The sequence below is a fragment of the Berghia stephanieae genome, chromosome 10 (assembly GCF_034508935.2).
Source record: "Berghia stephanieae isolate SIO BIC M18660-M18661 chromosome 10, UCSD_Bste_1.3, whole genome shotgun sequence".
Lineage (NCBI taxonomy): Eukaryota > Metazoa > Mollusca > Gastropoda > Nudibranchia > Aeolidiidae > Berghia > Berghia stephanieae.
Genome location: NC_088369.1, coordinates 18,216,651 through 18,234,472, shown reverse-complemented (window position 1 = coordinate 18,234,472; position 17,822 = coordinate 18,216,651). Strand labels below are relative to the sequence as shown.

General features: G+C 35.3%; 1 protein-coding gene across 8 annotated transcripts in view; it reads left to right on the top strand.

The window, feature by feature from the left end:
- The window catches only part of LOC144980752 (sodium/hydrogen exchanger 7-like), a 55,567-nt gene that overhangs the window by 24,117 nt on the left and 13,628 nt on the right, over positions 1–17,822 (top strand). For 2 of the 8 annotated variants that reach the window (XM_078928506.1, XM_078928509.1), the window contains exons 14-17: positions 1,726–1,785; positions 10,241–10,329; positions 11,497–11,605; positions 12,816–12,995. In XM_078928506.1, coding sequence (XP_078784632.1) covers positions 1,726–1,785; positions 10,241–10,329; positions 11,497–11,605; positions 12,816–12,995 — 438 coding nt within the window. Of the gene's footprint in view, positions 1–1,725; positions 1,786–10,240; positions 10,330–11,496; positions 11,606–12,815; positions 14,798–16,009; positions 16,062–17,822 lie in introns of those variants that run through there. The other 6 variants (XM_078928515.1, XM_078928512.1, XM_078928508.1 and 3 more) reach the window with 5 other exon arrangements.

Here is a 17,822-nt window from a genome sequence, read left to right as displayed (position 1 = left end):
TCTTTATCTTTATTAACATTTTTAAAAAAATTATGTGTTTAAAATAAAGATGCCTTGTTTTGAATAATCCTAAATTGGATTGGAAAGACATTAAATTATACTTATTAAAATGTTTATTTGAGATTATGATTAACTTAAAGGTGAAAAAGAATTATACAATTCCCTACAATGTAAATGTTGCTGCTCGAAGTTCGAAGAAATAAATAACAATGTGAAATTGAATGTAATAAACAAAAAACATTCAAATGTTTTTGTTTATTCATCTTAACAACGCGACTACCACATTATCTCATTCGTCTGTAGTGTTTCATTCATCCTGTTTTGTTGATAAAGGGGAAACCCGAAAATTTTATATTTACGTATATTAAATTGAAGCTTACATTCAATTTCACAGTGTTATTTACGATTTCCTACAGGAGATTTTTCTGTGATTGTTGACGTCCATGATCCCATGAATGTGTTTATATATATATATAAATGTTCACATGCGTCTTCTTGTTCCAGATTTATAAAAATTTAGCCATGCTGAAGGCACACCACGGCGCAGCTGTTATTTGAACACTTGAGTGTGCTCAGGTTCATAGCAGCAGTTAACATTGTGGTGGAAAGAGGTTTTGTGTGTTTCTTCTCTCATCTCTATGTCTTTTCAAACTGGCTAGCATTATACATATAATATTTATCTGTCTGTGCTTGAGCTTAGTTCATCTTCAGAGCAAGATGTTAAGATCTACCCTCTCCATTTATATTATGTATATCGTGTATATCTACAGATTTGCAATGCAATAAGTGCTTCGAAGTAATTCATTTATTCTCGCAGAGTATTGGTCACATGGAAATAAATGCCCATTTCATACAGTACTATTTGTCTGTTAGACACCCTGTTTGTACAGATGAACCCCTTATCTTGTGTATCAAAATTTTGCAATTTTGAGTGTTGTTTGGTGACCAGATTGTTGCCACAGATTAGAAAATTCTTGTCTCCTGCGTTGCGTCCAGGGTTTAGACAGTTTATGCATTTTACTCCCATCAACATTTGTGAGGGAGTAGATTGCCATTAGCGGTGACTGATGGTGTAAGAATGCAACTACAAAAAGGTTGCCCTTACAGCTTGACTTGTACTGTATATTGTAAGAAATAGAAATGTCACAATATAACTTTTATGATCACCAAATACAGAAACACACACAGCATCGGTACTGAGAATTGTGGATTAATTGTGCTTGTGCAACAGTGGTGCATAAAGATGATCCGTTATGATACACCGTCAATGGAGGTGCAGAAAAACACTATATATTTATTAATTAATGCATTGATTGATTGATTTATTATTATTATTATTATTATTATTATTATTATTATTATTATTATTATTATTATTATTATTATTATTATTTTGTATGTTGATTGGATATCATTTTCCAAGTGAGGTCGCATGATATTTGCTTTTGCCTTTCTTTTTTCTTCTCTCTCTCTCTCTCTCTCTCTCTCTCTCTCTCTCTCTCTCTCTCTCTCTCTCTCTCTCTCTCTCCTCTCTCTCTCTCTCTCTCTCTCTCTCTCTCTCTCTCTCTCTCTCTCTCTCTCTCTCTCTCTCTCTCTTTCTCTCTCTCCCTCTCTTTCTATCTCTTTGCTATTTCAATTTCAGGAAACATTATATCTCACTGTGTCAATGTAAAACTATGACTCACACCCCCATTTCCCCCCCTATCCATCCACGTTTACCCACAGAATTTCACTGCCTCCTCCTCCCAAGAGCTATCTGTATTGTGCTCTCCCCTTTTAGAGCAGGTATCGCTTGAGTTATTTCCCCTATTTCTGGTTTTTACTACTTTGTACTACTCACCCTGACTGGATCGAAAGGTTGTCATGCTCTCTTGTTTGAATACCATCAGTCAGCTGTTTCGGTCTTGTGCATGGTCACGTTAAACGATTGCATTATTCAAGATTAAACATTATTCAAGATTACACGGTCATGAAGATTTAATATCACTCAATGAAATGCATTTGCCATTATTCAAGATTACATATTATTCAGATTACACATTATTCAAGATTACATGTATAGATTTAATTCACTCATGAAATGATTTGCCATATCAAGATAATTATCGTACACATTATCAAGATTACATTGGAGATTTAATATCAACTCAATGCCATTGGAATTTTTCAAGATTACACATTCTTTAAGATTACATGGTCATGAAGAGTTGATATGATTCACTATGATTGCACTTATTCAAGATTACACATTATTCAAGATTACGCATTGTTAATTCAAGATTACACAAGAATGAAGATTTAATATCACTGAATAAAGTTGCAGTATTCATGATTACACGGTCATGATGATTTGATAGCACACTCAATACAATTGCATCATTCAAGATTACACAATACTCAAAATTACAAGGCCATTAGAATTTATTATTGCTCAATACAGTTGTAATTATTTAAGATTTCATGAATGACTTGTCAGCTATGAAATAATTAATCACATTAATCGCAATTATTGTTATTTGTTTATATGAACTAATCTTGACGAACGCATTGTTTAATACATAGAAAACAAAACAAACAAAAAAAAAACCCCAAGTGACAGTCGTCTAATCAGACAGTGAACGACACAAAGAATTTTGATTTCCACTTTGTTTACAATGCATGGCTTCTTGTTATGAAAATAATGAAATTTTTTGTTTAAAATGAACTTCTCAACATTCAAACTTTTTTTCTTGTGACTTACACACGGAATGAGTTAAATGTACATTAGTTTGGATTGTAATAAAAGTTTTATAAAGGTTTTATTGTCCAAATTGTTAAAAGAAAAACAAATCCACAAAGAAAAAAACAACAAAAAACCAAAAAAGACCAAAACAAAATTCAATGAAGTAAATTGAAACATTAACGAGACAGCACGAGCAGAGCATCAGCGATGGATTAATTGGAATGAGAGGGAAGAATTGCTTGGATTATCGGCTTGACCTTTATTGGCTTGTATAATTAATCGCATTTTTACAAACTATCGAATGTATTGGTCACTATGCTTTTATCAAAATACAGCTTTTTACAAAATTGGCAAAGAAAAGAAAAAAAATGTATTGTGGGTTGCTGCATACTGGATTAATTAAAACTGCATTTATCAAGGCTGTCGGGGGTAAAAATGCAGTGAATTGTTTTGAAAAGCAGTGATAATCAAATATGTTGTATCATTTGACAATTATGACCATGTGTCTACATGAACACACTGTGTCATTTGACAATTATGACCATATTCTGCGTGAACACACTGTATCATTTGACAATTATGACCATGTGTCTACATGAACACACCATATCATTTGACAATTATGACCATGTGTCTACATGAACACACCATATCATTTGACAATTATGACCATGTGTCTACATGAACACACCATATCATTTGACAATTATGACCATGTGTCTACATGAACACACCATATCATTTGACAATTATGACCATGTGTCTACATGAACACACTGTATCATTTGACAATTATGACCATATTCTACATGAACACACTGTATCATTTGACAATTATGACATGTGTCTACATGAACACACTGTATCATTTGACAATTATGACCATGTGTCTGCGTGAACACACTGTATCATTTGACAATTATGACATGTGTCTACATGAACACACTGTATCATTTGACAATTATGACCATGTGTCTACATGAACACACTGTATCATTTGACAATTATGACCATGTGTCTGTGAACACACTGTATCATTTGACAATTATGACCATGTGTCTGTGTGAACACACTGTATCATTTGACAATTATGACCATGTGTCTGGTGAACACACTGTATCATTTGACAATTATGACCATGTGTCTGTGAACACACTGTATCATTTGACAATTATGACCATGTGTCTACGTGAACACACTGTATCATTTGACAATTATGACCATGTGTCTGCTGAACACACTGTATCATTTGACAATTATGACCATGTGTCTACATGAACACACTGTATCATTTGACAATTATGACCATGTGTCTACATGAACACACTGTATCATTTGACAATTATGACCATGTGTCTACGTGAACACACTGTATCATTTGACAATTATGACCATGTGTCTACATAACACACTGTATCATTTGACAATTATGACCATGTGTCTACATAACACACTGTATCATTTGACAATTATGACCATGTGTCTGTGTGAACACACTGTATCATTTGACAATTATGACCATGTGTCTGTGTGAACACACTGTATCATTTGACAATTATGACCATGTGTCTGTGTGAACACACTGTATCATTTGACAATTATGACCATGTGTCTACATGAACACACTGTATCATTTGACAATTATGATCAAGTGTCTGCGTGAACACACCATATCATTTGACAATTATGACATGTGTCTACATTGAACACACTGTATCATTTGACAATTATGACCTTGTGTCTGTGTTAACACACTGTATCATTTGACAATATGACCAAGTATCTGCGTGAACACACTGTATCATTTGACAATATGACCAAGTATCTGCGTGAACACACTATGTCATTTGACAATTTTGACCAAGTATCTACGTGAACACACTGTGTCATTTGACAATTATGACCAAGTATCTACGTGAACACACTGTATCATTTGACAATTATGACCATGTTTATACATGTGTGATTCTTTGATGATGACACTAAAGATTGAGCATAGGACCTATTCATTTACACTAGTGAAAGTATTTTGTTTTTCCCCTCTCTTTGTTTAATAATAATAATAATAATAATAATAATAATAATAATAATAATAATAATAATAATAATAATAATAATAATAATACACATTCATATTGCGCAAACTATCCCCCTGGTTGGAGGCTCTGGGCGCATTACAAATAAAATTGTCATATCAAAAGAGAGAAAAATACACACTAACAGCCACCCTCTCTCCCACGACCCACTGCCTCAAACACGCCAATACCACACACACTCATCCACATCCACACGTACTACCACATAAACACACTTGCAACACATAAACACATGCATGACAGATACGCAAGAAGCATTTACAGCTGATCACAAACCATAGGTTTTTTGAAAGTAGTATGTTTTTAACCGATTTCTAAAAATGTTCAGAGATGTTTCCCAGTAGAATACATTTTTACAATAGTGTTGGAGCCTCTTGCTCATTTAGTTTCACTAATATTTTACTGATCATCTAAACCCCCCCCCCCCCCCCCAAACCACCACCCCCCACCCCTTCCATCTTTCAATGCGTTTTGGGATAACATGGCCATCTCCTCTGTTCGTGACCCTTCCGGAACACTTTAATTTACGAAATAGTTGTTTTAAAAAAATAATCTTTTTTTACTGTTGACTGCTGTCACTCGCTCATTTATTTATATTAACCACATTTATAGCAAAAAGTTATCATTAATTACTATGTGCTTCCCAATTATCTTTAGAATACACTTTATCACATGTGTCCAGTTGTTGCTTTTACCATGTGATCCAAACACATCAAGTGTGTTGTTTTAGACTAAGTCAAAAAGACTGTCCTGTGTCCTCTACACATCGGGCTGCTGAGAGCTCTAAAATCAACCGCAGTTTTCTATCTCCTTTTTTTCTTCATAGACCAAGATATTCAAATTAATCTACAGATAGCCAGACTAACACATCGCTTTTCATCATAATTCTACACATTCACATTATCATATGTGCTTGTTTTGAAATTAATTCATTTCAGTTTACAGCCATTAATTCTGACTGTTTGACTGAAATATGTAGAAAAGTTAATATATAACTTTTTAAAAACTTATTCCAATTAGTTAGCCTTACACCCCATGTTTTGATATGATCTTAAATTTTATTTACTTTACAATGCCAGGTAAACAACATTAGTCATGAGAAGAAAGTGACGAATAAAAACATAAAAACAATTCAATTTACATTTTGGAGATTAAAACGATGAACATCGTATTGGCTTATTATCATCCAATCAATCATAACAAAACCAGGGATGCCAGATGGCCACATTTGTGGGCCAAAATTAGCCAAAGAGAGAATCTCGTTTATATTACCCATGAGTTTTTCAAATGGGTCACATTAATAGAAAAAGATGGCCACTTGAATTTCTATTTTGCCTTACCTCCCATAGTGGGCAGAGATGTACATTCTGTGTCTTCTATCCCCCTATGTCCGTTTTCCAACATGCTTTCTGTCCTTGGCTTGGAATGAGTTTGCTTGGTTTTGTCCTGGACCTGACGCGATACCCTGACTGGGAGGGAAACAGTCAAATGTATAGTTAGTTTTTGGAGATGATATTTTTTTCCCTTGTAAATCATCTCTTTCATGCACTGTATTTTGTTTTGTTTATGTATTATATATGGCTTGTAAACATTTGAGTGTATTCCTATTAGTGGGGACCTGTGCTTGTGTCTGGATGAGACTTTTGGGTGATCTCTAATTACACTGATAGTGCGCTCTTGGAATCTACATCTGTTCCCTATTTGAACCAATTCTCCTTTGTCTGCCTTATTCTTGGATGCTTTCATTGTAATTCTAGAACTTTTTACTATCCCATTTTCTTCCTTTTTACTGGCGCTGATATAACCTAAATGTGTTGCAAGCGCCGTAAAACCCTTAAAAACAAAACAAACAAACGAAGTCGAAATTGGCCACGAAACACTCTAGCAGCCTGGCAGCCCTGAAAACAATTCAGTCTTTGAATGTTTTTGTTTTTTTTTTCTTCCCTATTAATCAGTTAACTGTTGCACTCTGGAAAAACACATATTTCAAAATTTGTTCAGAAAACTCGTCCTTATACTTATAATATGCAACCATGTTTGAGAACTTTTGCTAAGATGAGGGTCATTTAATTGGATTGATATTTGCAGGACGAGTTTTCTGTGCGGCTATGTGGTCTAGTGGTATGACACTCGCTTTCAGATCGGAAGGTCCTGGGTTCGAGCCTCGCGCTCTGCGCATAGTTGAGTCCTTGGAAAAGGCTCTTTACTCACTTTCTCTCACCATACTCAGGTGTAAAATGAGTACCTGGCCGTTAACAGCACTGTCTTTGTGCAAAAAATTGTAATATCACCTAACAGGCGTTATGTTCCATCCTACATGTTAAATGTTGCTGTTGACCAGGGACACCTTGTAAAGCGCTTTGAGCACATTTAGTGGATATTGCGCTATATAAAGCTCAATCTTTTTTTTTTCTGGTCAAATTTTTTTAATATGTCAATGCGTCTTTCAAGCTTACGGCAGTTAATAGATCAAAGTGGTTTGATCTTAGCTAGTCCTAGTTTTCAAGTTGACACTTCATTTCACAGTCGACGGGGATTTCCCATAACACCAACAGCATATTTTGCATGGGTTGCTTTCACTTTCACTTTTTTTCCTTTTGGTTTTGAAATTGTTATTTGATTTTGTCTATAATTTTAATTCTAAACGTTTTCGACTGCTTTATGACACTACTGTGCAATGAAAAAAATATTATATTACACGCACACATCATCTGCAGGTCTGATAACTGAACGCAATAAAGTTGATTTGACGTATAGGGAGTCCTTATAGCTCAGTTTGTAGAGTACTCGCTTTACATGCAAAGGAACCAAGATAGATCCCGGGTGCAGTTTAGATTTATTTCTGACTCCCCCCCCCCCCTCCCCCACCACCCTCCTCCTTTCCACCCAGCACTGATTAGATAGCTGGGTCTGTTAGAAATCGTGGAAACTACTTTGCGACAGACTAGTGTCCTATCCAAAGGAGAGCAAGAAATTACTATTGTAACTTTTCATGCCGTAGAAAACAGGATGGGCCTCGTGGCTCTGAAGGACTACTTTTTAAATTTAACATAGTTGTTGTAAAGGACGTCATTTTGCGTTGGTCTGAGAGTATTTCTATTGCAACAAGGGGTCCGTAACAATATACATTGTAATTATATGTAATATATATTATAATATATATATATATATATATATATATATATATATATATATATATATAACAATTGAATCAACATTCAATATGTTCAACATCGTAACATATTCCTTCTAATACGCATGTTACTTAGCAACACTGGCTCTAAACTATCGGAACAATGGCGGACGCCGTATGAAATATTTCTCTGGCGAGCATAAAAGTAAAAGTGTATCCAGAGGGGAAAGAAACAACATAAATTTGATCATGTTTTGACTTATACACATTCTGATCACAAGGCATATGAAAAGTTCTAGTTCTAGCCAGCATGAAGAATAAAAAGTAATGATTTTCTTTGTTTAGAACCAAGATGGCCGCTGTTGCCAGGCGGCGTGACATCAGACTATTGAATCAAATGATCTGTGGTTTTTCATCAAACGTTCCACCCCATCCCATCCCATCCCTATTACGTCCGGTATTTAATTTTTTTTTTCAATTTCCACTGGTGTTGGGACATGTTTATGTTTTATTTATCTATGTCTAGTTGAGTTGACACCGTTTGTTTTATAAAATTTCCTCCGTCAACTATTCCAATCACCAACCAGTTTTTGGGGGTTTTTTTTGGCCTTTTGGGGAATTTCAGGATTTGCTATCTTTTTTTATTTATTTATTTTTTTTGGGTCTTATTTGTTTCTTTTACTCATTTTGTCACTCTCAAAGTCATTAAAAAAATATTTATAATCTCACTTTAAAATGCCAAGGACAAAATAAAGTAGGACAGGATTGATACACAGTCGGGTCTCTCCAATCCGAAAGCATCCGTTCCCAGCATTTTTGTACGGATTATGGAGACATCCGGATAGTGGAATCAGTCCCTACAGTGTACAAATGAAGAAAAATATCCGACCCCAGGCAACCTGTCCGTATGATGGAGACATCCGGATGAGAGAGACGTGACTAAATATGGACAAGATGGGGGCAGTGGTAAAATGTAGACTTTAGGATCAGGTCTATATATGTATATAGACAATAGCAGTAATTGCTTGCTAGCCTTCTTGATCGGATGCCAGTCTTTTTCAAAGTACTTTCTGCCAAATCTAACAACCCCAGCTACCCAGTAACTGGTAAATAAAAAATAAAAAATAATGCATAAAATTGATCAGAATTTTGAGTATTTCTGATTATGGGATAGAATGAATTTCACATTTTAAGGCAGTTTAAATATACAGATAAGTTGTGAGAGAGATGATTTAATTTGTTCAAACAGATCGTATTATTACGTTGTTTTCATGGCAGTCCACCAAAATTATTACGTTGTTTTCATGGCAGTCCACCAAACCCTGTTTTCTTTAATAACGCACGGCATGTTAGATTGACATTGAGTTTTGTGCTTACATTTTATTGTCAAACTGATTTTTACCTGATGTAAATGTTGACTGCTAGATGATTTATGATATATTATATTATAAAGCTGTTTTATAACGAATATCCAAATTAACATTGACGTATATTATATTAAGCGCTATTTTATTATGATATACATATAATAATATTATGTAAGCTCATTAAACTTTGATTAATTGTCCTTGTTATTATTATTATTATTATTATTATTATTATTATTATTATTATTATTATTATTATTATTATTATTATTATTATTATTATTATTATTATTATTATTATTATTATCATCATCATCATCATCATTACCATTATATAAAACATCAAATATTAACTTTGACTTCAAGATGAAACAGCAGAATCTGTAACTATAACTTACAACTCCATACATTTTGACATAGATTTTATTCACTTCATCAAAAACAGTTGAATAACTTTTATACAGTTTATTTTTTTCATTCTTGCTTTTTTTTGTTTTATTTTTTTTTATTTTTTTTTTTTTTTTTTGACTGATTCAATTTTGCTTCACATTTTTTTTCTTCTTTTCTAAAAATTCGTCTCCAATTTTTGATGAAATAAAAATATTCACGATATTCTGTCAAAATAGTTGGAACAATATTTCATTACCTTTTTTTTAAAAAAATAAAAATCAAAAATATTTTTAAATTCAGAAATGATTACTGTGATTGTAAATTTACCATAATATTAAAATCCACGGATCTTGGACTGTACAATATTATAATACAATTACACAGCGTAACTTTGTTTCTGGTCCAGGCTTGGAAGGAAGAGACAGCTGGACTGTTTCTTTGTTGTTGTTGTTGTTGTTGTTGTTGTTATTAAAATCCACTGTAGATTGAATCTTCCATTGTGAAATCTCATTTTCTTCTTTTTGATTGACAGACGGGAGGCCCCTTGGACACGCCCCCTGGGCCGTCACGGGTTAGTGAGAAGGCGTGGCTTGTGGCAAAGTGGAACGATTTTGACAATAAGTGAGTCAGTTTTTAATGGTGTGTGTGTGTGTGTGCACTCTTGCCTGTGTGTGTGTGTGTGTGTGTGTGTGTGTGCAGAGCTGCCAACCTACTGCAAAAAATGCGGAATTGTACGCATTTTCAGTGATTGTACACTTGTACACATTTCCCCCAAGATTGTACCCATTTTCAGTGTGCAGAGTCACTTCAGTTTTCTTTAGTTGTAATTCATATTATTACTAGCCTATTGAGAAACCTTGGTGCCAAGTGGCTATTCATATATTTTTTGACCAATTATGATCTTCATGCTGGGAGGTAGATTTCTGAAAGGATTGGATTATAGTCTTGGGAACATCATTGTTGCTGCAATTGAGCTTGTGCGGTGTGACTTTATGTAATTATACCTTCCTCTTACTTTCACAATGGTTATTTTCCGTCTATTTCAGGATTGTACCCATTTTTATGAAATCTCCCCCATTTTGAGGTCCCATTGTACACATTCTCATCAGCTGGGGTTGACAGCTCTGTATGTGTGTGTGTGTGTGTGTGTGTGTGTGTGTGTGTGTGTGATATGGGGTCTTACAGTTACAGTGGCAAAATCCCATTCAACTGTCATAGCGTCTTAGAAATCACAATCTTATTACTACGATTACTGAAAATGTACAGACGAGAGCAACAAAATTACTTCTTGGGTTAGTATCCATGTCAAATGACGAAAGATTAACAAAAAAAAAACCAAACCTCTATATATCTACCAATTTTAAGATATTTGGAATAGCGTTAAATTTGAAAAGAAACCCAAAACAAAGCCTATCAGTTCTGTTGACCAATGTAAGAAAATGATCGACAAAGAGATTTATGAAACCTTTGGTAACCAACCTGTGTGGGGTGGGGGAGAGTTGCTTTCTGGAAAATTTCAGTTTGACCGTTTTAGTGCATTTCTCTCACCTTTGTACAGAATTATGAAACCCTTGGTAATCAGCTTTTTTTTGGTGGGGGGGGGGGGGGGGGGGGGGGGGGGGGGGGGGGGGGGGGGGGAGGGGAGGTTTCTTTCAGTTTGACAGTTCTTATTACGTTTTTCTCTCACAGATTTATGAAGCCCCTGCTAACCAATTGGGGGGGGGGGGGGGGGGGGGGGGGGAGTTGCTTTCAGTTTGACTGTTCTTATTACGTTTTTCTCTCTCACAGATTTATGAAGCCCCTGCTAACCAATTGTCGTCCCACGCTGATGGAGACTCTCCCAGAATGCTGTATGCCTCTGTCACGACTCTTTACCACGGAGGAACAGATGACTCAGGTATGGGGAAAGATGGTTTGTATTTGTGCGGCTATGTGGTCTAGTCGTATAAACTATCTCGTAGTGGAATGGGCTGGATGAACTGGTCATCATGGCACCACACCTAAACGATTTCAAGACCCGACTGACATGGGCCCGCGCCCAATGAGGACGCCGCTGAAATACAACCAGACCATTGGTTTCTTCATCGCCAACTATACAGACAGACACTCATTTTCGGATCGGAATGTCCTGGGTTCGAGCCTCGTGCTCGGCGCATAGTCGAGTCCTTGGAAAAGGCTCTTTACTCACATTCTCTCACCATACTCAGGTGTAAATTGAGTACCTGGCCGTTAACAGCGTTGTCTTCGTCCGAAAAATTGTAATATCGCCTAACAGGCGTCATGTCCCGTCCTACATGTTAAATGTTGCTGTTGTCCAGGGACCCCTTGTAAAGCGCTTTGAGCACATTTAGTGTATATTGCGCTATATAAAGCTCAATTTTTATAAAGCTAAAAAACTCAATAGTTTATATTTAGTGTCAGGGTCTAGACCTCCCAGGAAACTAGTTTGGCTTTGTAGTCTTGTGGTAGGACATTTGTCACTGGACCGATACGTCCTTGGTTCAAGTCTCAGTTGCACAGCACAAAATTGAGCCCATGGAAAAGGTTCTTGTCTCACTTTTTCTCACCGCACTCAGATGTAAAATGATACAGTGAAAGACTTAATCAGTCGGATGGTGAAAAGGTTTGAACTGAGATATTGCCAAGGTTAGAAGGTCAATTTAAAAAAAATCAAAATTGAGTTCTTGTCATAAATGATTAAATCAGCTCTTTTCGTACATCTATGGGAAATTTCAAAGCTTAATTTCACTTCTAAATATTTTTTACAGCTAGTCAAGTTGAAAAAGTATGAAAGTTGAGAAAAGTTGTTGGATACCTTTCCCATACATCTGACCATAACTTCATGAAAAATGGCCGATTTACTTTGGAGCAAATTCTTCCAGAAAATGCAAAAAACTGCAAATCCAAAATTTTCACCTTCCGACTGATTATGACACAAACGAGTATCTGATCAGTGACAGCACTGTCTCAGTTGAAACAAAATTGCAGTGTATTTGTATGACTACAATTACGTCATGGCACAAGACGAGGTAAGTCAGGTGTCGTGGTTCGGATAAGTAAGTAAGTAAGTAAGTATGACTACAATCCCATTTGCATAAAATTCACAGGGTGAAACTCATGTAGACGACGATTCAGACACAGACATGATTCTAGACCAAGGGAGTCTGTCTATCGGTCCAGACTTCTCAGCCAATCAAAACGGTGCAGGAGACGGAGCTCAGGATACCGGAGGCCCAGCGGAGATAGCCACGTCGCCATGGCAACCAAAAGACGACAGCATGTTACAGGTAGATATAGACCTGATCGTTTTGACCGTCCATCGTTACTCGGAGTCGTTTAGACTTTTGTTACAATATACTACATATGTGTCCCACCTTCTCAATCCGGTTAAAAGTCATAGTCAAGCAGACACTGAAACTTTGAACCTAAGACCTAAATCATCAGGGGTTTTTTTTTTCTGATCCGCCTTTTTTGCCTAGCTGTACTTGATAAACTGGCGTCCAATCCAAAGGACAACAAGCAATTTGTTTCTGCCCATTTAATTCCAAGAGCAGCCAGAGTAAAATCTGTCCCTGTGTCCTTATGATATTACCAAAGGACAATACATTTTTGGCTTCAGGTTAAGCACTGCATCGGTTTCTTTAATCCAATATGAAAGTCTCCCAGCACTTATATCAAAGGTTTTGAAGTATTGCATGAAATTGCCATGGGAGAATTTTAGATTTATCAAGTTAGTTGTAACAATTCTGAAAACTATGAGTTTCAAAGATTTCATTCCAACAGGTCTGAGAATGTACGTTGTACCTTGAACTACCAAAAACTCAAAATTTTGTGAGAACGATTATTTAGGTCTCATGTCACTCGTAGAGAGGACCTGACTATACAGAAAACCTGATTGCGGTGGTGGATGATACCATAGCCCAAACAGTTTTACCTTATAGTTTATTTGTTTTTAAATCTCACTGAATCTCACTCCATTAAAAAAAATATGTGTCTAGACATTTAATGTTCGTATAGTTGATAGAAATTAAATATATAATGTAAGCCACTGCCTGAAAACAGGATTATGTCGTGGTGAATCAGGGGTTGAAAAGTGACTTGGAAGCCGGAATGACGAGAAATGTGCGATCTGTTTTGGTCACTTTAAAGAAAAACTCTATCCATTGCTCTCAATAAAATATAATGAAAATGTTGCTGCTTGAAACTAGAAGGAAAAAAATAAAGATAAGTATTGAAATTTAAGCTTCACTTTGTTAGACAAAGACATTTACTGTGGACGTTTCGGTTTCCCTTTTATCAACAAAACACGGTTAATAAAACATCGTGTTGATAAAGGGGAAGCCTGACGTGTCCACAGTATCTGTATTCGTCTAATAAATTGAAGCTTACATTTCAATAGTTTTCTATATTTCTTTCAATAAAATATAAAACCTTGACCCAAGTTCCTCCTTTTAAAAATATTTTTATTTTCCCACTATGAATTCGATTTGAATCATCTGGGTCACCCTGACATAATACTGTTTTGAAGCCTTTGGTCACATTTATTTATAGTCACGGTAGGTTATAAGCTGACAAGATGTTTGTTCACATTTTCTTTTTTCTTTTCTTTTTCGATGAGTATTTTGAGATGTCAGAACTAGTTGTATGTGTTTGTGCATGAGAGATGTGTTTGGGTTTGTTTTTGTTTTTTTTGTCTGTTTGGATTGTTTTTTTTTTTGTTTTTTTTGTTTTTTTTTTTTTTGTTCATCGTTTATTATTTATTACATTTTTAAAATTTTGCTGTTGACATGTTTGTGATTGTTATTATTGTTTAATTGTCTTTGTATTTCGGCAGAGAATGAACTATGACTGGTCATGTTTTGATATTATTTCTCAGCTCACTCACTGTCTTGATAAATTGCTGCTGATAATGTCTAACGTTGTTTTGCCATTTTCACCAACAGGGGAGAAAATCGTTACAAAAAAAAAAAAAAGAAAAAGAAATTTAAAAAACAAACTATCTAGATAAATAAACATGGTTAAATCTAAAACATCTTTGTTAGGAACGCCATGTAACCTCATATTGAAGTCTTTAAAAAAAAAAAGAAAATTGGTCAGTTTGGGTTAGAATCTGAATGTTTTGAATTATTAAAGTTATGGAAGTTTTCAGGCCAAAATGAAGAAACTGTAATTTTTCATTGCAATGTGAAGCTTTGCCATACACTGACAAAATGCCTTCTTAAATTTTAGCCAGATAAAGATAACCAACCTTTTACTTTTGAAGATAGATTTAGGTGATCGCCATCTTCTAATAAAATCCTAAAACCAGAGACGTAAACTTAAAAGGAGTCTTGGGTTTAATCCCTTCTGACAAGCTGGGAGTCAATGTAATTGATAGTTATATGAGGTACAATGTTCCTGGCTAAATTAATGTAAAAAAATATATATATCGTTTCGTTGAACGATGCTAAAGCAAATTTTAAAAAAAATTCTCTATGTGTTTAATTCGTCTTTTTTTTTTTTTTTTTTTACAAAAGATATGAATTATGATGAATTGAATTTCTCCATAAATTTACTGTTAGCTCGTGTTGACTTCCATTCATGAAGTTTTAATTTTTTTTGCCCCCAAAGAAAACAACTTTTTTAACCAATTTGCTTTAAAGATGCTTCCTACTAAAATTTAGACTAATTTTAATTCATTTTATTATTATTTTTTTTTTCATTATTGAGAGAAGGCAATGAGTTCATTTATGCTAAGTCTAACTAACTGGTACTGCCGTGGTGAATATTATTTAATTTCTTGTTATGTCTTGTTACTGTCGGCTTGTAAAGCTATTTGTTAATAACTTACCATTTATATTTACATCACCAATGTCATTTTTGTCTAGTCCTTCGAGGATAAAACGACACCGTGCTAATTCTACTGAAAGGGAAGGAAAAGGAAATTAGAAAAAAACCACAGAACAATAGGAAAATATTTTAAAGCAAAATTAAAAACAAAAGAATTTTACAAAAAAAAAAAAAAAAGATTGATTGAAACCAAAATAAATCAAAATGATTTTATTATTTCTTTTTCTTCTTCATCTTCTCTCTCTCTCTCTCTCTCTCTCTCTCTCTCTCTCTCTCTCTCTCTCTCTCTCTCTCTCTCTCTCTCTCTCTCTCTCTCTCTCTTTCTCTCTCTCTCTCTCTCTGTTTCTTTCTCACTCTTCTCCTCTTCCCCCCTGCTTTTTCCTTCAGTTCTTCCATATTTTCTCACCCAATCACCAATCAAATAAAATAAAACCAACTCCCCATCATCATCATCGTTTTGTTTGTTTTGAAGATGGAAGACGTGCAGTTGCAAAGAGATGACAAACCTTTGACCCCCTGAGATTGTAAGAATAAAAAAACACTAACACCACGCCTGATGTGTGTGTGTGTGTGTGTGTGTGCGTATGTGTGTGTGTGTGTGTGTGTGTTTGTGTGTGTGTGTGTGTGTTTGTGTGTGTGTGCGTATGTGTTTGTGTGTGTGTGTGTGCGTATGTGTGTGTTATTGTGTGTGTTTGTGTGTCTGTGTGTGTGCGTATGTGTGTGTGTGTGTGTGTGTTTGTGTGTGTGTGCGTATGTGTTTGTGTGTGTGTGTGTGCGTATGTGTGTGTGTGTGTGTTTGTGTGTGTGTGTGTGTGTTTGTGTGTGTGCGTATGTGTGTGTGTGTGTGTGTGTTTGTGTGTGTGTGCGTATGTGTTTGTGTGTGTGTGTGTGCGTATGTGTGTGTGTGTGTGTGTGCGTATGTGTGTGTGTGTGTGTGTGTGCGTATGTGTGTGTGTGTTTGTGTGTGTGTGTGTGTGTTTGTGTGTGTGTGCGTATGTGTACGCGTCATGCTTGCACCTGTTACATCCCCTTATCTCTTTCTAATGCTAATCATATTACACACATAGTGACAATTCTGCAGTGCAAATGAACACGCCTGTTACAATAAAAATTGATTCAGTTTGAGATATTTAGAATGATAATATGTGTGTATGTAAAATACTCACTAGTTGTGCCTGTCGGTTCAATCGGCAAATAACACTAAATCATGTGTCACCTTTAACATTTATAGTCTGTTAGAGGCACTTAAGTGAGAGCTAATCAACACATTGGTGGTATAGAAAATAATAACAAAAAGATCTGAGAGAGACGTCAACTTCTTTTATTTTATATTTGTCTTCAGAATCACCCCTTCATTTATTTAAAGCTTAAAAACAGTTAATCATGTGTCTATGTGTACTTAGTAGTAATAATGAATTGTCCTACGGCCATGTTGTAAAATTGAGTTTTACCATCATTTTCTGAGGCTTCGTCTTTGCACTGCAGAATTGTCTTCTGAAGTCATGTCATGTCCTCACCTCATTGCTAGTCATGATCTCTTTTTTTCCTTTAGAATTTATTAGTCTGTGCTGGGACCTCTGTCCCTGTGACTACTTTTTAACTTTTAGAGCCAACTATATTCCATGAATCTGCCCACCTCTCTGCTGCGTATTTTGCTTTTTAGTAGCGGCTAAATTATGCCAAAAACTAGATAGGTGCCTAAATGAGTCAATAAAATGGAGAGAAAGATAAAGCGAGTAAATGTGACTCATAAATAAGGGAACAACACAAACAAATGACGTTTCTGCCTTTGGCCTTTTTCAAGTAAACACTATATATATATTTCGTGTTTACTTGAAAACTGGCCAAAGGCCGAAATGTCGTTTGTTTTGTGTTGTTCCCTTATTTATGAGTCACATTTACTCGCTTTATCTTTCTCTCCAGCTAAGTCATGGCAAGTTAGAGTTGATGTACGCAATCAATGAAATTAAAGAGAAAAAAAAAAGGATGTTAAAGTTGCAATCAATCAAATGATCAGAGAGAAAGCGGAGACTCTCGTGCTTCCTTGAAAACTGACATGCTTCAACGCGACTTGCATGAATAAAGTAACTTTTCCTTTGATTCAAAAACGATTCCTCAAAATGAATCCATTGAAAATTCGAAACCGATTTGTACTTATTTGCAGGTCTGATCATCCAAATTGTTCTGGGCTCATTGTAGTAATGTGGCATTGTTAAATCAAGCCTATAATTGCGTTTGGTCATCAGACCTGCAAATATGTGCTTGTTGAGTATGATGATAAAATT